Source organism: Chinchilla lanigera, unplaced genomic scaffold, assembly GCF_000276665.1.
Source record: "Chinchilla lanigera isolate Chin_1 unplaced genomic scaffold, ChiLan1.0 scaffold00049, whole genome shotgun sequence".
Taxonomy (NCBI): domain Eukaryota; kingdom Metazoa; phylum Chordata; class Mammalia; order Rodentia; family Chinchillidae; genus Chinchilla; species Chinchilla lanigera.
Window position 1 is genome coordinate 7461281 of NW_004955450.1, and position 21911 is coordinate 7483191.

Genomic DNA, 21911 nt, shown 5'->3' on the forward strand with positions numbered 1-21911 from the left:
TTGGCGGGACCCCAGTGCGGCCCAGGCAGAGCAGGCAGCGTGGACCGTGGCGCGCCGGGCTGTCCCTGGTAGGCAGTGAAGCCTGTCTGCAGAGCTTGGCCCGCAGCCATGGGAGCGGCTCTGCGCCTCTGAGCCCGGCTCACTGCCGGCTCTGGCAGACTCGCTGCGCTGTGTCTCGGTTGATCCCTGGTGTGGCTGGACGTGTGGGCGTGGGCTGAGTCTGCAGGGCTTCTCCTAGAAGAAGAAGACCACATACAGGGTGGGCATGGTGGGGGTGAAGGGGAACACGGGTGCCCTCGTGCATCCGCAGGCGTAATTGGTTCCCAGCAGGTGTGTGGCCTCTGTTCCAGTGGCCAGCGTGGTCACTGTCAGGCATGGCTGCAGGACAGGTGCACCTGTGGAAGGAAAAACGTGCCTCTGAGTTTAACCAGAGGCCACAGACTCCAGCAGGATGTGGATTTGGTGCGCAAGGTGCTTGCCGCACCAAGTGGACCCACACCAGGTGAGCACCTTGCTAGCCCTGTGAGATCATCACGGCCACAGATGTCCGATGGTGCAGCTCCTGGCTGGCTGTGTGTGACGTGAGTCAGGGTGCCGTCTGTACCTAGAAAGTACAGCAGAGGGCCTGTGAGGCTTCCTCAATTATGGGCGGTGTGGGGGGGTGCTAATGATTAGAATCCTGGGCTCTTAGCAGACCCCCAGCCTCTGCTAACTCTTCTACTCTTCACACATGTATTGATTGCACCTGCTGTGTTCTTTTTTTGTTTATCATTTGTTTGGGGTTTTGCAGTGGGGTCTCGCTAGGTAGTTCAGGTTGGTCTTGAACTCACCGTGTAGCCCACTTTAGCTCTGATGCATGCGCCACCACACCCGGCTCTCTCCGCTGTGCTCTGGATGTGACAGTGAACTAAACCAGCAGGCCACCTGTGTTGCTGGGAGGCGGTCAGTAAGCATCAGAGGCATGGCTGTTGCGGGGGCAGGTGCCATACAGGTAGTTAAAGCTGTGTTAAAGGAGATAGTGATCCAGGAAGGTTTCTCCAAGGAAGTGACATTTGAACAGACACTCAAGTGACCCTCAGTGGACTTCTGGTCCCCATGAGCCAGACCCTGATTTAGAAGTGCCTTCTTCGTCCTCCAGTGGGGTTCAGATGCAAATCACAAAGCCGTTAGTAGGAAGGATGGTACAAAACAATGGAGGGACAGGTGTGACCGCCAGCCGGAAATCTGCTCACACCATCCTGGCCTGACCCTCGGCCTTGTCATCTTGGAATGTTTTTTATTATCCTCTGGGGACTCATACTTTAAACCATGTGGGCTTCTAAATTGAATTCCTTAACAATAATATATTTTCTCACTCATGGCTGGGTGTGGTGGTGGGGGGCTAGGTATCTGAAACATACCTGTATGGGCCGAGCAGCCCTTCAGGCAGGGGCTGACCACTAGGAGCTGTGTTCTTCCTGTCTAGGCAGAGATGCCAGCCAACTTTAGTATTCACTGGCCCTTCTGAGCACCAGAGTGGGAGTCCCACAGGCCTTCTTGAAAAAGCAGTGGCCCTCCCCTGGAGGACCCCAGTCCTGGCTTTTAGATTCCATTGGTACCTTTTGTGCCTTCCTCCTCTGCTTTGGAGAGTGAGGCCTGGAATCCAGGGGCTTCCAGGTGGCCCTGAGTGAACCCACTTGATGCTTCTGGTCATAGACGATGAGGCAAAAGGCCCTAGAGCTTATTTTAGGGAGGTCAGAAGCTCACAGTTGTTGGAAGTGACAAATAACGGGCCCCTAAGCCACCTCTCCCAAGGACCAGGATGAGCTGTAATTGCCGGTGAGTTTTCATCTAGGAAGCAGGCTTCCTGCAAGAATGGGAAGGTGCTTCTTCTGGTTGCAGTAAAATTTCGGTAATTAGCTGGGGAGAAAACTGCTTCCCAGCGTCACCGGTTGGATAATGTGTTGCCTACAGTTCTTTGAGCTCTACAAGGAAGGTGCTGGGTTTCCATCTTTTTACTAAGTAGCGAGAAAAAACGTCAATCTTTTTTAATGGGTTTTGCTTGTTTTTAACAAACAAAAACTTTTTTATGGGTTTTGTTTATGTGCCAGATATCGTATTTATTCTTATTTGATCTGTCTCACAATACCACGGATGAAGGGAGTTGTTCCCGCTCCAGCAGAGGAGGGAGCTGAGGCTCCGAAAGGTTGAGTAACTAGTTAGCCCAATGCCGTGGAGTTGGAGGAACCCGTGCTGGGGAGCAAAACCAGGTTATCAGCTCCAGAGCTCTGCGCTTAACCGGGAATCTGAGCTTTGACCTCCTGTCCCTCCCAGCCACTTTGGTGGTGATCTGGAAATACTCCAGACTCTCACTTTCCATTTCTTTGTCGTCCATAACATAAGCCACATTTGTTTTCCTGGGAAAGTGAAACAGCTTATGTCCGTATCTCTAATATTAAGAACTGCTTTACTGAGGAGTAGGACACACAAAAGTAAACAAAATAAATGTGAAGTTCAGTTCTCTCTGTCTCTCTCTCCCTTCCCCATTTAAATGACTGTTTTACACTTTCACAAATGGCCCAGGAAAGTCAGCACCTAGATCTTTCTGCACCAGGGTCTTAAAAACTGACTGGGTTCCTGCTATGGCCCTAGCACGTTTGGAAAACTAGGGCTTGTGCTGCAGATAGGAAACACCCTTGGAGCCTCAGAGATATCACACGGGGTCTGGAAAGTGGGAGAAGGGTGAATCATTTTCCAGTAAAAGTAGGCTGAGACATAATGAGGGGCCTGGGTGCTGCCTCTAAGACAGAGCTGTGTGCCGCAGCCTTCTATATGAAAAGATCTGCAAGTTACCCAGAGCACTTGCACCTCGGAGTCTGCGTGGTATTTGCTTGCTAGGCCCTTGGCACAAACTGCAGTTTTGATTCACTAGAACCCCCGAGGTGTAGGTATGGCCACGTATTTTGAGATAGGCAGACAGGTCTGAAAGGTTAAATGGCCTCAAGACACACTGACCAGCCTTGGGTGTTGTGACCATCCCTCTGCCTGCCCCTCCTCCCAGGCAGAACGCTCCAGGAGCAAAGGGTAAGGACACCTTTATCAGTTTCCCCAGCACCTTGCATAGTGCCTGGCATTTAGCAGGTGCCAAGTAGCGTTTATTGAATGCAGGGAGGTCAAGCCATTTGTCTGCAGAAGTGGGCAGTGAGGAACGCATTTGATTCGTGGGACTCCCAGGGCCGCCACCCTATAATTCGGAGCGGACCTGATTTCAGCTGTTGTCACTGTGCCAGGTAAATGCAAGATGACATGGGCTCGCTTATCTATATTGCAAAATAATTTATTATAGCAAAGGACTGGAAGCAACCCAAATGCCCATCCATAAGGGACTGGTTAAGGTGGCACCCTAGAAGTTGCCAATAAGAAACCCAGGAAGGTTTTCTTGTCACATGAATTCCATGCAAAAGGGCCAAGATTGGTATAATGTGCTAGGCTGGGGGGAAGGGAGAAAACTATGATTCTGGGTTTGGTTGTGGTGTATAAACAGATCCCAGAGAGATGCTCGGTGGGTAGAGTGGTTAACGGGGCCTTGGACGGGATGGGAGGAGAACTATTTATCTTATATGTTCTGATTTTGAAAACACACGCTTGAATGTGTTACGTAGTGAAAAAATTGGCAAACAGCAACCAAAACCAGAAGCGACTTGGGTCCGCTCTTGCACTTACTAGAACAGGGCTGTCTTCGTTACTTTTCTCATTGCTGGGACATGATACCCAACACCCAGTGTTAAAGGAGGAAAAGTTTATTGAGCTCACAGTTGTAGAGGTTTCAGTCCATGCTCTGCTGGCTCCAAGGCAGAGTGGTATATGGCAGAAGGGCAACCTTTTACTCCAGCGGAAGACCGCAGAAACAACGAGAGGAGGGGAGAGCAAGCCTCTTTCTGTCCCTCATTGTATGCAGGCTGCCCGCCCTCCTAGGGCGGGTGTAGCACTCACACTCCCAATCCCAGCACTAGATCATGAACCACTCACAAACTCTAGATTCAGCCGCCTTCCAAAAGCCTGCCCCCATGACCGCATGAGGCTTTGGGGGACATCCAGACACAAACCATAACAGGGCTCCTTAATCAGGTGCTGGACACTACGTGGTCTGTGTATTTTGCAGGCTTTCCTGGGAGATTCTGGCCCTGTTTTAGGAGTGTCTGCACTCCCTCCCCTCATGGCCTGGCCTCTGAGAACTGCTGAGAAAAGCCAGGGTGGCCATGGGGCCAGGAGCCTTCCACAGAGGTGTCAGACCTTGTCCTCCTCCCCAGTTCGTAATCTGTCCCTCACTGCGGTGAGACTCAGCCAATTCTTCTTCCAAAGCAAAGGATGCTGTGAAGAGAGACTTGTCGGCATCATTTTGGTTGCTCCTTAATAGGAAGAAAAAACAAAGGCAGAACTTTCTCCCAGGTTATTTTTCATGCTTTTCAGTTCAGCAAGCATTTATTGAGAACGAAGCGCACAGCTGCATGGGGGAGTCGGAGTTGTGCAACACCTGGTCTCTGCTCCCGGGGTGTGAAGTCTTGGGTAAGCACCGCACCATAAAGTGTATTACAGTGACTTCCAGGACAGCACGGCTTACCGAGCACGTCTGCACCCATTGTCCCGTTTGGTCCCATGGAGCCCTGTGGGGCTGGTACAGATTCTTCCCAGCTTACAGATGAGGGAACTGAGTTGGCGTGAAGTCGCGCCCAAGCCGCTTGGTTCCTAGGGCGGTAAGTCTTGGAACCAAGCAGCTTTCCGGCTACTTCTCCTCTGCCCAAACTCCCGTCAGTCTCCTCCACAAGCAGTTTCCCAGCGGGTAGGGAGGCCCGTTTCTCTGGAAGCAGGAGAGGGGCACTGTGAAGTTCCTTCGTAAGAGACGGGACAAGGGAAAGCAGAGGCTCCTGGCCAGATCTTGGCTTCTTTCTCCGCTGCCTATTAAACCCTCCACCCTTCTTCCCTGCTGCATGAGAGTTTCTCACAGGTGTGAAAATGACAGTAGCCACTTTCTCCACACTGTACCATCTCACACTACCACCTGTTCCTCCCTCTTCCCTTCTTTTCCCTCCTTTCCTCTCCCTCCCCAATTTTGTTCCTGCTCCCTGGCTCCTCCCCAGTAGGGCCAGGCATGTGTCCTGCCCAGGGTCTTCACCCTAAGTGCTCATCCTGGCTGAAAGGCCTTTCCCAGATACTTACTTGAGCTCAGATCCCTACAGAAAGCTCGCCATGGGTAGGCCTTCCAGGATATTCTTTTGCTGTTGTCCTTTGTTACTGTTTATCCTCCCCTCTTATTTATTTATTTATTTGTTTATTTACTTATTAGTCAGGGTCTCATTATGTATTCCAGGCTGGCTTTGAACTCACTATATAGCCCAGGCTGGCCTCAAACTCCAGGTGATTTCCCTGCCTCAGCCTCCTGAGTGCTGGGATTGTAGGTGTGCGCCCGCATGCCTGGCTGTTTATTGGTTTATTATCTGGCTGCCCCTCTCAAATGTAAACCCATGAGGGCAGGCACCTAGTTCGCTTTATCCCTCACCGTACCTGATATCTAGCACAGCACCTGCCGTGTAACAGCTACTCCATAAAGCGGTCAAATGAGTAAACCGTCTGTGTGGCCTAAGCAAGTAGTGCCTCTCTGTTAAGAGGAAAGAATCAAGCCATAGCATTTTAGGAGATGAAAAGATCCAAGACTCCTCTCCTTGCAGAGCTTCCTCAAACAATATCAGTAATTCACCTAGCAGCTGTTCAGCACTGTTTATAAGAAACGTTCTTTGCAGGTAGTCACTTCGCAGCGGACCGGTTTCCAGGGCGCCCTGTTCTGTGGCCAGCCCCCTGGAGCCAAAGGCCTTCTCTGTTTTCCACTGGGCACAAACTTGCCTCTTTGTAATTCCCGCTGATTAGCTGAGTTGCTGGAGCAACAGAGAGGAAATGTGCTTGTGTTTGCGCGTGACCCTCCTGCAGATAATCGGGGGCAGATAACTATCATGGGTCCCCCACCCTCTGGCCTAAACACCATCAGTTCCTTCTATTGTCCATGTCCCAGGGGCAGGCACTTTCCTGCCTGCTTGCCTTCCTCGTGACAATGCCCTGGGTTTCGGAATTTAAGGCTTGGTCTCTTGGCCAGGGCAGAGTGTTTGGGGACCTGACCAGACAACCATCCTGCAGTCCGCACAGCCCTGCTGGGGTGGCCCGGGGGGTGTGTGATAGCACAGCTGAGCTTCCTTCAAGGAGGCAGATCTCTTAGCACATGGGAAGGGGACCCAGAGGTAGGGAGATAAAAACAATTAAGATGTGTTACGTGTTACACACGCGTACCAGCTCCCCATGCTGAGTGTGTAAGTCATTATGTACTGCAAACAGGGCCAATAAATATGAAAATGTAAAAAAAAAAAAAGCAGCTTCTAAAGACAAACGGTGAGGTTCTTTGCTTCTCATCTCTGATTGCCTGACCTCTCCCAGGCTTGTAAAAGTTATAAGGTTTTTGTTTGAGTTTTTTTTTCTTGTTGTTTTTAGCATTTTGAGATTTAAAGCTGCTGCAGACCCGTGAACAGCAGTTAACTCAACCTGGATTCCGTTTGGAAAAATAAATAAGCAAATCTAGGTAAAATTTCGTCACCAAACCTGAAGGGTAGAAGGTGGAGCCCTAGGAGTTAAGTAAAACCTACAAAAGCCTGCAGCTCTCTCCTCTCCTCCTCTTCCTCCTGTTGCTTGGTTTCGGTTTGGGGTTTGTCTGAGATAGAGTCTTGCTGTGTAGCTCAGGTTGGCCTTGAGCTCACTGTGTAGCGTGCCCCAGCCTCAGTGCTGGGATTACGGGCATGAGCCACCACTCTCGGCCTGCTCTCCTTTCCTTGCTGCCTCCGGGCCTCTGTCTCTGCTGCTCTTCCTGCCCCACCGTGGCTTCCTTGCCCTGCCTTGCTCCGTTGCTTTTGCCTCCCCACTTTCAGGTAGGAGAGATGTGGAAGTCTGTTTCCTCCTAGCAGTTCTCATACTTCCCGGCTAAAAGGTTTACAGGCTGAGGCAGGATGGGAGTGAGGTTCATGTTGGATGTAGGGGGGAGGGGCTGAGATTAAGTCACTTCTTAGGTGCAACCCTGGGCTCCTGGGCCTGTGTGTGGCCTTGGAGAGGGAACACACAGAGACCAGCCCAGGCCCTTCTGCATGACGGGTGCCCATTCCTCCCGAATCCTCGGTTTCCAACTGGTGCTGGAACCCCCAGGCGGTGTTTGCTCTGCTCCTTGCTGAGGCTGCAGTCATCTTGGGTAGAGGTGACTGGAAGGTGGCCAAGGTCAGGGTTTCGGCTCTGAGGCTGTTTGGCCTTACCTGCCCCTTACACCCTTCCAAGCCTGCTGGGTAGGTGAGGCCAGGCCAGCAGGAGGGCTGGGATCAGGCCTAGGCTCTTTCCTTGCCCTTTTTCTTTGCTTACCGTGTGTCCTGCTACCTGAAGGAGCTCAGCGTGGAGGGCCCTGGGACCTTGGGGAGTGGGCCTAGGCTGGGAGTGTTGAGCACAGCCCACAGCAGGGGCATCCTGACCTGGGGTGGCCCAGGAAACTGGAATTTCTACCCGGCTTTATCAGAAGTAAATGGGGGGGCTGGGGATTTAGCTCAGCAGCAAAGTGCCTGCCTGGCAAGCGCAAGGTCGTGAGTTCAATTCCTGGTACCAGAAGAAAAACAAACCAAAAAAAACAGAAGTAAAAGAAGTAAATGGGGCAGAGTCCCGACGTTTGGAAGGCTCAGCGCCTTCTCAGATGGGTCACTCAGTGGGCAGCAGCAGGCAGCAGTTAGAGTCACCAGCCCAGGGATCTGTCAGGACTGAAACTAGGAAAATGAGTTGGCTTGGCTTTTGCAGTCATGGTCCACACCAAGGAGAGGCTCCAGGCCGGGTCTCCTCAGCAGATGGCCATCTCCTGTGGTCCACACGGGGCCTGCTCGGTCTGCATGGTCTGCCAGACTCCGCCCTTCCCCGAGGGACTCCATGGATGCCTTGCCTCTGCGAGGAGGAGAAGGGGCAGCCTTCTGGGGCCACTGCCCACCCGCCCCACCCTTCTCCAGCCTGTCCTGCTCTGTTCCCATGTGGGCACTCAGCCAGCGTCTGCCGAGAGCCAGCTCCTCCAGGCAGAGGGTGAGGGGATGCCGAGACCTCAGGCCCTGGCAAGGCTGTGTTTGGGGGACAGAAGAAATGAAGACCAGCCATGCAGTGGCTCCCTGAGCGAGTCCCACCCAGGCAGGGTGGAAGAGGTGGACTTCCCGCTGTCTGGGGAGGGGAAGCATATTATCAACTAAAATGCAGCGGGAGGGTGGTGGAGGTGAGGTGGGGCAGGCAGCCTGGGTGAGGGAAGGCGTGGGGCTTTGTCAGGGGGCACTGCAGGGGGGCTGGCTTTGCACTTGATCCCCATGGCCATTAACGGCTTTGGACAGGGAGCAGTGAGACGCGAGGTGATGCGCTCAAAGCAGCACTTTAGGAAGCTTGATCAGGATTAACTCCCTCTGACCCCCAGGCTGCCTCCCCAGCCCCTCGGCCTTTCGTTGCTCCGGGACAGTGTGGTGGCTCTTGGGTACGATCACTGAGAACAACTCTGGGTGCCTGGGTCGGGGGATAGACCCTCCTGAGGGTGCCTGGTCCCACCCCCACCCCCCAGGTCCTTGGAGGTCACTTGGTGACGTCTGTGGGATGACAGACAACAGATGGGACTGTGACAGGCCCCACCTTTGGAGCCCTCCTAGATTTTCACTTACGTGTCCCCTGACAGTTGCATCGTCCTGGCTACCCACTGCCCCCGCGTCGCAAAGTGAGCCTCCAAACCGCTCTTCTGTTTTAGACCCCAAAACTGCCACGTGGGCCTCACTTCCTGCTGCTCCGGCACCTTTCCTGTTGTACGTACTTTTAAGTCAGGCAAGGGCTGGGCAATCAAGGAAGGCTCCCTGCAGGAGGCTGACCAGACCGGTCTGGCTGGGAGGCTATAATGAGGTTGAACCAGAGGGGAAGGAAAGGTACATCAGGGAGGGGCCCAGCGCTGCAAGGGTTCACCAGGGAGACGGCCCACCCCACTCGTGCCCAGGCGCTGCCCGGAGTCCTCCCTAGATGGAGGAATACTCTGCTTGGGTCAGGCAAAAAGAACCGTGATCCTCCCCATGCTCTGGGAAGGAGGGCGCGGTTCCCCGCAGCGCGGAGTGAGTCACAGGGTTTATGCTAATGAGGGCCCGCCCCTGCCGCCACTCAGCCTATGCGCTATCCCGGCCGGCAGCTTTATGCTAACACAGGCCCACCCCTGCTGCCGTTCAACCTATGGGCGATCCCAGCCCACAGCTTTATGCTAACACAGGCCCGCCCCTGCCGCGGCTCAGCCTATGAGCCGGGAAGCTGAGAAGCTTTAATTACCGCAGGGTCCCAGAGATAATAAGGATGGCGTCACTGCTTCTCGCGCCATGTGCTTGCACCCTTCCCAGCGCTATTGTAAGAACAACAGAGAATCAGACACAGAGAGGTTTATTTCTTGGAGAGATTTTTTGCTTGTTTTTAAAGTAATGTGAGATCCTGCCCGTAGCTAACTAAGATTTTGAATGATCTTGGAGAGATACGAGGTGGCCTGAGCCTCAGCTTCCTGGATGATCTGTTAATTCCGTGGCCTTTTCTGCTGGGGACAGTGATTTCTGATCCAGGGTGGCCATGTGTGCTGTGGCAAAAAAGCAAATGATTTTTTTTTTTAAAAAAATCTCCCAGTTCAGTTCAGGAGCTCACTCTCCTCTGAGCCCAGCTCTGGGCCTTGCTTCTTCCTCTGAAGAAGATTTGAACCAGACCAGCATTCTGCAAAATGTGGGTCACTTTTTAAAAAAAAATATTGTAAGGGTAAGTTTTGTGTCCGTTGTGTATGCCTGTACGCACACAAAAATGTGTGTACTGAATATAAAATGTCTTTCCTCCTGTGGGTTATGGTCAGAAGGCTACCAGCCTAGATGATCCCTGGTAACTTTGAGAACGTTTAACTTCTCCCAGCGCCTTGGACACCCCTCCAGCATGGGACCTGACTGATTTCCACAGGTTTTGCCACACTGGTTGTTGAGCAAAAGCAAACATTTTATGGTTAAAAACAAAATCACCAACATATATCCATTGTGTCTGCCTAAAGCCTTGATGTCTTAAGCAATTTGGCCTTCTCGCTAGAAATGGGATCTGCGACGGGGTGGCCCATTTAAAAGCTGACCTATTTAAAACCCACAAGCACCAAAAAACACCGGGTCAATTTGATTTGAGGCTTCTCTTCTGTGCAGACTGGAACCTGAAAACTAAATTGGTCAGGGACTGACAAGGTTGAAACCAACGCTACACATATTTACTGAAGTCATGCTCAGCTCAGCGAAGGAAAAGAAAATCAAGACTCGAGGTTAGCGTAAAAAACCTGACTAAACAAGGTGTGGGTGTAAAATCGGGAAGGGTGTTTTGGAACACACCACCTTGGTTCATCAGCAGGTTGGGAGGCCCCGTATCTTCCATGAGGAACTCCTGCAGGCAGCTTGGGTAGCTTGGGTGGGGTAGCTCACAATCCTTCCTTTCCTTTCTTGTACCTTGACTATGCACACAGCAGTAAAGATGGCCGGAGCTGAGGGAGGAGGCAAGCAGCTTTCTTCACGCTGGGATGCATTAGGCACACCGTTCATTTTAATCTACCCCTAGTGATGGGCACTGTAGTCAGGAGAGGAAACCAGAAGCCCGGGGAGGTGAGTTGGGCTAGTAAATAGAAAATCTGGGCCTTGGCCAGCTCTGTCCGACTCCAGAGCCTGCCTTCTGTTCACCTCTCCCCGCTGCCTCAGGAAGTCCTGGAACATTTCTCGCTCAGAGCTTCCGACTCTCCAGTTCTGGGTTTTAGACGGCTCTGTTTCAGGCCAAGCTGTCCATTTTAATCAGGGCTGGCTTCACAGCCATGTGACTGGTGCAGCACGAACTGCAGTCACCGTCCTAGAATTCGTGATTTTTGAGCAAGGGCCCCTGGTTCCATTCTGCACTGGGCCTTCAAGCTCTGCAGCCTGCCCGTGCCGGCCGGCCGGCCGGGAGGGAGGTACTGAGTGCATCTTCTCCCTGGGCTCTGGGGGCCTGGCCTGTCTGGTGGAGGCATTTGAAGAATGTACTTCGCCCTGGCCTCAGTCCTGCTACCTGGCACACTGGACTGGAGTTGTTTACCGGCTGGTGTCTCCTCCCAGCCAGCCACCGGGCCTCTTGCTGGCAAAGACCTCGACCTTGGCTCACCATCGCCTCTGAGTCCCCTTAGCCAACAGTGTCACAGGGGCACCCTGTGCGGAGAAGGCTGGGGACTGTATGCAGAGCACCGGGTCAGGTCACGAATGTGCCGCTGACCTGCCGCCTCGGCCTCTCTGCTCGGCTCAGGGCACGGAGCAGCTGTTTAGTGAAGGTTGCGCCCATTCACCATCTATTCCTCCAGCCGAACCGAGCCTTTCTGGGCAGTTTGCCTCCCTGGGTATTCCTGGTACCTAGTATTGTGCCTGGCACCATAACCAGGACATTTGTTAAGCAGTTGCTCCTGTGTCCGCTCCCTGCTAGGCTGATTACAGGGAAGGACAGTGTCTGACCTCTAGGAGGATCAGATGCTTAATACACGATTAAATGATTCATGCAGCAGCTGCCCTCCAGGCCGGGGATGCTCAGAGCTGGGTACACGGCAGGCTTCCTGGGGAGGGGGACTGGGACTGGATTTATAGCACAAAGGTGGGAGGGAGGGGTGCTTGTAGGTCATGCTTGGGAGTCTGAATGTTCTCTGAGGAGTTGCAAGGCCAGGCATTCTGTAGGCTACAGTTTGGGCTTTAGAGGTTAAACAGTTGTCACTGTACCCTCTCGGGACCGAGAGAGGTCATTCTGCCGGGGGCGCTCCTTGGCCTCTCGGCTGAGCCCTGTCCTTAGTAGTCGAGGCTGCCTTCTAACCACATCTGTCCCCGAGGTCACAGGGACCTCATTTGGAGGCAAAAGCAGGCTTGAAGGAACTCGAGGTGACAGTGACCGTGGTTGCAATGTTGGGAATGGAGAGGAAAGGTCAGATTTGAGAAATTTGGAAAGACAGCATTTCAGAGGCTCTACACAAACAAGTTGTTCCTTGGAGTACTGATGTATTTATGTTTATCCTGGAAGTTGGGGGGTGAAAACCTACGCAGTAGTGGGACATGTTTTTCGAGAAGTGGCTGAGCCAAGGCAGTCTGACCTCTTGGGGACAGGATGTGAATGTGGCCTCCTCCTGGGTCGGCTCCCTGGGCAGGGGCTCAGAAGCTCTTGATCCAAGCAGAGTAATCCTAGTCGTTGGGTTACAGAGAGTAACCGCACAAGGGTATTTTTAAATGGCCGCTCGAATTGGGAGAGAGTCTAAACCCAAAGTACAAATTTGCAGTTTAATTTTAACTTTGCACTTTGCTCACACCCAGGACTTGGCAGGGGAAATGGGCTTTTTTTTTTTTCCCCTTCCTTTTTAAGCAGAACACACTCTGGATGCAAAGGGGATGTGCTCGTCACATGGAAGGGTTAGAGCCCAGCCCACTGCCAAGGAAGGAGGAAGTGGGTTGGGATCTAGCAGTTCCTAAGGACAGGGAGCAAGCGGGTCCCAGGCCTGGAAACCCAGCAGTGTGGCCCAGGGAAGCCAGGTGGCCAGGGTGGCTTCCATCCGCAAGCCGGCTGGAAGGCTAGTGGTCTTGTTTTATCCTGTTTGTCCACTGGAGACACTTCCCAGGCAGCTCACTTACCTTCCGGCTGTGACGCAGCATGGTTTTGGCTATTTGGTGACACCAGCAAGCTTGATGATCTAGGCCTCGGCCCCTCCCTCTCCTCCACCCTCGCCCTAAGCCACGTCCTCTCCTCTTGTCAGGAATCCATAAACAGTAGGGACCCTGGAGACCTTCCCTGTCACTTCAGAAATTCAGGTTTCCTTAGTTAGCCTCGTCTACCCGGCTGCAGCCTGCACCATCTACAATCCTACCACCCCCTGGAATGCACTCTGGGAGGCTGAGGCAAGAAGATCGCAAGTTCTAACCTAACCAGAGCAATCTGGCAATTTGGTGATACTCTGCCTCAACACGTAAAAAAAAAAAAGAAAAAAAATATAACAGGGTTGGGGGGGATTTTGTTCAGTGGAAAAACCGGGTGTTCAATCCTCAGTAATACAAAGGAAAAAAGCAAGTTTCCCAGGCGAACGGAAACAGCCTTCTCCTCCTCTGCTCTTTGGGGACCCCTCTGGGGCTGTCCTCCCTCCTGCAGCCAGGAGGCTGGGCTGGGTTAGGTTCAGTGCTTTGGTTACGGAGGAAGCGTAACCAGGATGGGGGCCTCTGCTGCCCACCCAGTTGATAGGGCTGTCAGAAGAGGGCCTGAAAAGAAGCAGCGCCGGCCAGGAGAGCCTGTGCCGTCGAGGTGGAGGGTGTGCACTTCTTTTTAGGAGTGTCAGGGCTTTCAGGGGCCTTCTCCATATTTTGTGCCCCACGGACCGCTTTGGGAGACGGGTTCTGATGAGGCTGTCAGGTGAAGCGGGGGGATCGAAAGAAGCAGCATGTGAAACCCTGTGATGTGCCTGGTGAGGGCCTAAGAGGAGCCGAGGCCAAGGAAAAATGCGGTAATTTAGTGGCTCTGATCCGGTTCCTGGGAGGAGTGGCCGCCTGGGCGGGGAGTCGGGGACCAGCCTGGCCTGGGCAGTGCTCTGAAGTCTGCCCCCAGAGGCAGGGTGGCAGGGGATCCTCTTGACCTCCCAGGACTGCGTGCCCGTCACCCAGGCCCTCCTGACCTTGGGTAAGGGTAGTAAGAGGAGAAAACCTAGGCCAGTCTAGAAAACCCCCAGCAGGGCTGCAGAATGTGAGGAAGCCTGGAATCTCTCCTCATGTTTGTCTTTCTCTAGTGCAACTTCAGGAATGCCCAGGGCCTTCCAGGAAACCAGTGGCACGGCAGGCTGTGGCCCTGTGGCCCCAGAGCCCATCGCAATGAGAGAGGTGGCCAAAGTCGCTGACCCTCCATTTGCCTGTCCCCTGCGGCCCGGCTTCCTGGCTCTTTCCTGCCTTGGGCAGAGGCCTCCCAGGACTCGCTCCCAGGCATTCTCGCCAGTGACCTTGAGGAAGTGGCCTGACCTGCTGCCCATCTGGCCTCTGTTGGGGACTGAACACCCCCTCTGCCCCACATGCACCCCCCAATCCTTGGCGGCCAGCGCCCAGGCGGAGAGCCTGTTAGCTCGGGGGAAAGTGCAGCTTCCCATCTCCCCTGTGGGCAGATGGAAGCCACAGATTGCTGTCATCCTGGTGGGGCAGCGTCATCCCTCCGTCCATGGGGGCGGCAGGTGGCATGGAGGCAGGCAGCTGCAGGGCCCTGCCGGGGACTAGCTTTAGCCAGTTCTGCCCGTGGTCCCCTGCTCTGCGCCTGACCCAGAGATACCCTGGACAGGGACTAGTGAGAGGGCGTGGGGATGGCAGTGACCCTTGGGACAAGGCAGGGCTGCTGTGCAGGACATGCTTCTGCTGTGAAATCCATGGATAGAAACCAGGGCCTGTGGGTGGAGTCCCTGGGAGGGAGGCAGCGTATCCTGTGGACACCACTGTTTCTGGGAGGGGTGCCATGCTGTGTCCTGGGCTGCAGGACCAGTGAGGAGGGGCTACCCCAAGGTTCCTGCGAGTCCCCAGAGCCAGGTTTCCCAGCAGCTGGTCTGCACCCAGGGCAGGAGTAGCTAACACAAGGCTGGCGGCTGCTCTCCCATGCCTACTCTGGGTCCCCACCCACCTGCGACTCCCTCGCTCGTCCTCCGCCCTCTTCTACCATGTCCTGGAGCCTGGTTTTCTCTTCAGCTCAGTCTGCCCCGGTGAGCGGGCAGCTTTTGATCAGTTCTTTCCTCGTCAGGTATAAAGCATTAGGTCCCCGGTTTGAGTGCAGGCTGGGCGGGGAGAGGACAGGTCCCATAGGCACCCAAGGGGTCTTGCTGGCCTCCATTCTGTATGCAAGGCTTAGGAGCCACGCATGGCCAGTGGCTTCTCCTTCGGACAGCACAGGACGTTTCCATCCTAGTATCAGCATCCAGCGCCGATCTAGAGGCAGACTTAGAGCAGTCCCTGGCCTACTGCCCCCGCTGTGGGACAGAGCAAGTGGGGGACCACAGTGACAACAGCCAGTGCCGGGTGGGCAGGCTGTGACCCGTCAGGGAGTGGGTGAGAATCCGAGTATCTGCATGTTGGGAGCGGGGAGCAGAGGGTCTGCAGAGGGACAGGTGTGGGGCTCCAGAGCTTGGCCTGGCTGGGCCACGCCGCAGTGGGGGGTGCGGGGCCCAGGGGTCCCTAAGTGTTATGGCAGGAGCAGTGGGGAGCTGGGGGTGTGGTGCTGCGTTTCATGAAAGGAAAGGTTGGAATGAGACCCTATTGAGGTGGGTGGCTATGACAGGGTGGTTTTCTCTGTCCCCTCAAAGGCCTCTCCCTGGAGTGCGGTCTGCTCACCCCACGCTCTCTCATCCCAGTGCATCCAGGGCAGAAAGACCGGGTGGGGGGAGTCCATCCTGCTTGTTGGGGGCGCAGTGACTGGAAGAACCAGTGGAAGCAAGGACACCGCAAGTGCCCGCGCCCCCTGCTCCCCGCCCCCGTGGGCATCCCATCCTGACCACGCCCTACCTCGCCCCTTGCCTGGTTCCATTCACGCAGCCCTTGCCTTTCCAGGTGAAAGAACTCGTCCTGGACAACTGTCGGTCGAATGATGGCAAAATCGAAGGCCTCACAGATGAATTTGAAGAACTGGAATTCTTAAGTACAATCAACGTTGGCCTCACCTCAGTCGCGAACTTACCAAAGTTAAACAAACTCAAGAAGGTAAACGGTGTGGGGTGGGCAGGCGGGGGGTTGGCACCGGCTGCTCGGGGGTGTCACTGCAGGCCTGGGCGACATTTCCACCCTGTTCCCCGGGTCTGCTCTCCCGGCCTCCATGTCTGGGAGAGCCTTCATTTTCAAAGCCCTTTCTGCTTTTCCCCTCTGCCTTGTTTAGCTTGAACTAAGCGATAACAGAATCTCAGGGGGCCTGGAAGTATTGGCAGAAAAGTGTCCGAATCTTACGCATCTAAATTTAAGTGGCAACAAAATTAAAGACCTCAGCACAATAGAGCCCCTGGTAAGTCATTTGGGTCCTACCCTCTGCGTGGGGACAGGAGGTGGGGAGGAGTTGGGGTGGGGAATCCTACTACATGTATGTAATGCCCTTTTTTTCCAGTTCTCTTGATTTCTTTGGCTCTTGTTGTGAGCCAGGAGACAGGATGGGAGCTTGTACTTCTGCGTAGTCCATAGAGAAACTGAGACCCAGAGAAGTTAAGTAGGTAGACCAAGGGCACACAGCCAGAAAGGACAGTCGGTGTGTCTGATCTGAACCTGGCTTCAGTTTCTGCCCTTGAACTTTTCCCTTGTAGTCTCTGCTGAACTTTGGAAGCCTGAGCCATCGTTTCCGAGCTCAGGAATTAAGCCAGCCCTGAATGTGGTAGATTCCTGTTTCTTCTCTGGGTTGCTGGCCAGTGCTGGTGACACTGAATAGTGGGCCATGGGTCAGAGGTGCCCCATAACCCCAGGAGGGCAGAGCCGTGTGGGGTGAGAGCCTTGTTTAGCCCTCTGCCTCTGTGCATGGGCAGCATCCCTGGCCTGCCTGGTGGTGCCTGGGGCCTAGAGACCTGGCTGGCATTTCTGGCTCCTCTGTTGTCCCCGTCAAGCTGGGCACACCCTGGGCTTCAGCTGTCTGTTAGCTAGAAAGGGGCGGGGCGTAGTTAGCGTGATAGTTTCTCCATTACCAAGATCTGAATTACTATACTCCTTAGATTTTTAAGGAGAGCAACTGTTCGGATGTGTCACTGGTTAAACAAAGGCTGTTTGGAAATAAATACTCCCCCATTAGGAGATAAATACTCCCCTATTGTAAATACACACGCAAGAGTCTCCTGGTAAACCAGGTATCTCTAGGCAGAGGGGCCCAGAGACACCGCCAAAGTGGCCAGATCTGCCCGTGCAGTGTCTATGAGGTGGAGGCCGGGCCGGGTTTGTGGGTTTTTGACCACGAAGCACTCCTTGCTCTCATGGGTACCCACGGGTCCCCTCAATGGGCCAGGGTCTCAGAACAAGAAGCCAGCATGTCTTCACCAAGCTGAGACTTCACCTGTCCGTCAGTGCCCCTCAGCTCAGCTAATAGAACGTGCTTCCCACAGAAAAGTTCTGTCCCCCGTCTTCTGCTGATCTCCTGGAAGAAGGCAGAACTGGTTTGATCTGCGTGGAGGTCTTGCTTTCATAATTGCGCTCTGAAAAGCAAAACCTTCCGAGTGCCACAGATGTGTCTGTTGGGAATGAGGCAGAGGACCGAGTGGTGTAGGGACTGAGCCTCGGAAAATCCTTCTAACACACTGAGTTTGAGTTTGGGCTGCTCTGAGGGATCACAGGCCCTCACACCCCTCCCGCTTCCCTGAGCCCGGATCACACGCATCGCGCCATTTCCCCGCCCCCACCCGTGTGATGTGTCCTCACCCCCTGTGAGCGGGAAACTGCTTTTGTGTGTGGGGGAGGTGCTGGGCCATCCCACAAAGACCACAGCCCACACTTGCCCCTGTTTTGTCTCCTCTGGGTTGGGCTTGGACAGGATCTCTTGTACCCGGCACCCTGGGAAGTCGGGGTGCAGCTCCCTCACTCTCTAGAGTGAGACCTGTCCCTTGCTGGGCATCAGTTTCCTTGACCATCCAGCAGGTCAGCCTGGGCTAAGCCAGAGGTGGCCCACAGCCGTGACAGACGTCCTGTAAGGTAGCAGAGACGGAGCCGGAGTCCTCTGTCGTTTTTTCTTCATCCTCTGTGTATTTCATGCAGTCAGATCACAGGTCTGTCCTTTTCCTCATCTGGAAAAAGAACTGATAATTATTGCTGCTACCTCCCAGGGGTTGAAGGATAAACTGACTTCATACATGCAGCTCAGTGTTAATTGTGATGGCCGTTACTTAGTGCAGGAGTGAGTTCATGTCACCTTTTGGTTCCCGGGCTCTTTGGTCGCAGCAGAGCTTTTGGCGCAAGCCTTCGCAGGGCCCCCAGGCTCGTCTCCCACCCCACTGCCACCACCTCTTCTCACTGTCTGCTTCCGATTTCTACCTGCAGAAGAAGTTAGAGAACCTCAAGAGCTTAGACCTTTTCAACTGCGAGGTGACCAACCTGAACGACTACCGAGAAAACGTGTTCAAGCTCCTCCCGCAGCTCACGTATCTCGACGGCTATGACCGGGACGACAAGGAGGCCCCTGACTCCGACGCTGAGGGCTACGTGGAGGGCCTGGACGATGACGAGGAGGACGAGGATGGTGAGTGGCAGGGCTTCCTCTCAGCTTTGCAGAGGGGTAGGTCCCCACTTGCTGCTCCCTGAATTGATCCCTTTGGGGTCACCCCTAATAGGATCATGCGTGAGCCCCAAAATGTCAGGAGGTGCTCGAGTTGCATAGTAACCCCTTGAACATTATCTGACGGTATCATTGCTTCAATTTTTGTCTCTTTTCCGATGCCCCATAGGGGGTGATACTCTGCAGTGTCACTCCAGAATGGAGCTCAGACTTAGACACTTAACCAGGGAGTGTTAGGGGGAAGTGGAAGGTGGGGTATGGTCTGGGGATCCTCTTTACCCATCCAGGTGTCCAGTGCTGGACACCAGGTCATCAGCTGGAGGGGCTGTGGGGCCCCCTGGTGGCTGCAGCCCACAGTCTCAGGACCCAAGGGCAGGCAGTGGCCCAGGCTTTAGGGCTCGGGGAGGAGGAGGGTGCACCCCTGCCGTCCCCTCATGTCCCTGGCTCCCGGCACACATGGCCTCCCTGCAGAGGAATGCTGAGGGTTGAGGCACTGTCCAGTTCATTCAGGCACAAGATTTTGCTTTTCCTTGTTCGACTAGAGTGTTTCACAAGAATTCTGCTACCTGTTGGCTTTGATGGAGGTTTTTGTCACAGTATCATCACAGCACATGATAAGTGTCTACTTTTCTGGGGTACAGTGTGATGCTGGAGGTCTTGGGGTGCAGCAGTAAGGCCTGCGGTCCTGAGGCAAGTCTCCAGACCCTGCCTGGCTGCTCCCACCAACCCCTCGTGTCACCTGCACGATCCACTTCCCTCCCTGGCTCAAGTGTCTGGCCTATGAGTGGGAACTGTGGGCGGGGTGCTCTTTCTGGGTGAGATGACCGCTTAGCTTCCAGGCCCTGTAGTTGAGGCCCCTGCCATAAGGGACAGAGCTCTTGGGACAGTGCCTGCTGGGCTGTGTGAGGGGATCAATGCCACTTTTTGGACTTACAGCACTCAGACCTCAGGCACTGGTGGTGTGGGGGTGTCACAGGCCTGTGCTAGTGGGGGAGCCCGCTCACCCTGCTTCTATTCTTGTCCCTGCTGTGACTATACAGAGGAGGAATACGACGAGGACGCTCAGGTAGTGGAAGACGAGGAAGATGAAGATGAGGAGGAGGAAGGGGAAGAGGAGGACGTCAGTGGAGAGGAGGAGGTAAGGAGGCAGCTGGCGGTGAGGTTTGGGGCCCTCCCAAGTTCCCACATAGCCCTTTCCTGCGTAGCCCTGGCAGCTTGGCATTCTCTGTGGGACAGGATTGCAAATAGTCCTGGAGAAGTTGGGTTAGGAGTGGGGAAGCGGATTCCTGAGGCCAGACTCACCTGCCTTGCTCAGCTTCTCTGGGAAAATTAGCTCTTTCGGCAGCACCAATCCCAGGGCCTGGTTTGTGCTGACTTGCATTTATATGCGGTGAAGACAGTGAACACTTAAACCTTGTGCCAGGCAAAATCAAAGACGGCGCTGAAGGGATAAGCAATAGGTAAGGGGCTCCTGGGTCCCAAACTAGAAGGATGGGGTCTCCCTTCCTGTGTCACAGGAAGTAGCGCACACAGGAAGTAGCACATCCGGCCTGGCCCAGTATGCTAAGGACAGACCACTTCCCAGCAGGTATGAAGTATCTGAGTCCCAGCTCTACCACCTGCTAGCTGTGTATCCCTGGACGAGTTACTTGACCTTTCTAAGCCTGCTGTACATGTATAAAATACCTTCCCCGATACCTTTCTCAGTGGGTTGTGCAAAAGAATGAAATAAAGCCCGTGACATACTGGGGACAGCACCTGACTCCTTGGTGTGGGTGCTCACACCCCCACTCCATGTCCCTGAGCCATGTACTGGCCCTGATGTTTGGACGGTCCCTGGATTGACAGAGCCATCTTGTGTGACATGTTTAGGAGGCTACGTCAATTCTTCCTTTTGTGTTTTGTTTTTTGAGACAAGGTCTCGCTATGTAGTTCAGTCTGGCCTTGAACTCACTGTCTCCCATACTGGCTGTGAACTCACAGCGATTCTCCTGCCTCAGCCTCTTGTGTGCTGGGATTACAGGCGTGCGCCACCACGCCTGGCTCTCTCAGTCAACTCCTAGTGCAGGCTGAAGTTAGACCTGGAGAGATTGAAGGGGACAGCAGCAAGGATGAGGTGCCTGCAGCCCCCGCCCCTGCCACAGCCACCACTCCATGTCCAGTTTCTTGCCAGCCTCTCTTGAGAATGCCAAGATGGCTTGGGGCCTCACAGCCAGGCCGACCCCGGATGGGAAAAGCAGAGTGGGTTCTGCAGAGAAGCCGCCAAGGGAAGCTGGGCTCTCAGCTCCTGCTGCAGCTTCTCTTTTCCCTCTGTCCAGGCCACTAGGCTCAACTGCTGTCGAATACTGTAAGCTCTGTAAAAATAAAAAGTTAGAAAAATAGGTCCCCCTTCGGCTAGGGCAGTAAGCTGCGCTGGCTGATGGATTGTGCGTCTGCCCTTCCTGTCTCAGGAGCCCAGCGCTTGGGTTTTGTTTTGTGTTTTGTAATCTCCTTGACCATCTGCATATCTGCAGCTTCTGGTAGAGGATTGCGCAGACACACACACAGCAGCCTCAGCAGACAGAGCGGGTGGGGGGACTACTCCAGGACATTATGGAAAAGTGCTTCCCGTGACAGAAAGCCCCACCCCCACCCGTCCAGTTCTGTGTCTGTTTGCCAGAGGAGTTTTTGTGTGGAAACAGGATCTCACTATGTAGTTCAGGGAGGCCTTGAAGTGTGTAGCCCAGGCTGTTCTTGAACTCATGACAATCTTCCTGCCTCAGCCTCCAGTGCTGCGGTTACAGGCATGTGCCACCACACTCAGCAACTCCCCAGTTCTCTTAAAACTTCTGGGCAGCAGAAAGCAAGGATGGAGAGGACAGCATCGGCCGTTGGGGGTGGGGGTGTCCCCACCCTCCCCTCTGGAAGATTCAGGCTGTCAAGACAGGAAAGGGCAGATGGGTAGAGTTGAACTGGCTTTCCCAAAACCCAGGCCTTCCTTCCCTTGAAGCCAGAGCTAAATTGAGGCTGGTGAGGAAAGCTTGGTCCAATTTTCAGGGCAGGGAGCCTGTTCGGACCTGCTGTCCTCAGAGCGTGCAAACTTCAGGCCACCAGACCCCTGGGGACATAGTGTCAGGAATCCTAACCCCAGGGGGAGCCCACAGCCCCCTACAACCATTTCCACATGTCCTGTGAGATACGAGTGGTTTCTAGAGGAGGGGTTCAGGGCTTTCTGCAGATTCCCAAACGGCTTCTTGATCCAAACGGGTGCAGAACTTCTACGCCATATGCACGCTGAGCGGCAGGTCTTGGGTCAGGCTCTGAGGGTCCGGAATGACACATCCCTAGAGCAACATTTCTGACCTTGTGGTGTCCATCTTGTCTCCTAGGAGGATGAAGAAGGGTACAATGACGGAGAAGTCGATGATGAGGAAGATGAAGAAGATGCTGGCGGTATGGCAACCTTTTTGTTCTCTGCGGGTAGTGGCCTGGCCCCTTTACTTTGGCATTAGCCAGCTTGGGCTCTGAGGCCCCTGGCAGTGTGTAGATGCCCATCTAAGGCTCCAGGTGACTCTGTACCTTGATTT

General features: G+C 54.2%; 1 protein-coding gene across 2 annotated transcripts in view; it reads left to right on the plus strand.

Moving 5' to 3' along the window:
• Anp32a (acidic (leucine-rich) nuclear phosphoprotein 32 family, member A) overlaps positions 1–21911 on the plus strand; it is a 35157-nt gene that overhangs the window by 11913 nt on the left and 1333 nt on the right. Inside the window, exons 1-7 of one of the 2 annotated variants that reach the window (XM_005393670.2) lie at positions 437–502; positions 4450–4545; positions 15663–15812; positions 15985–16107; positions 18111–18309; positions 19386–19483; positions 21714–21777. In XM_005393670.2, the coding sequence (XP_005393727.1) occupies positions 452–502; positions 4450–4545; positions 15663–15812; positions 15985–16107; positions 18111–18309; positions 19386–19483; positions 21714–21777 (781 nt within the window). In that variant the 5' untranslated portion in view covers positions 437–451. Of the gene's footprint in view, positions 1–436; positions 503–4449; positions 4546–15662; positions 15813–15984; positions 16108–18110; positions 18310–19385; positions 19484–21713; positions 21778–21911 lie in introns of those variants that run through there. The other variant, XM_005393671.2, reaches the window with a different exon arrangement.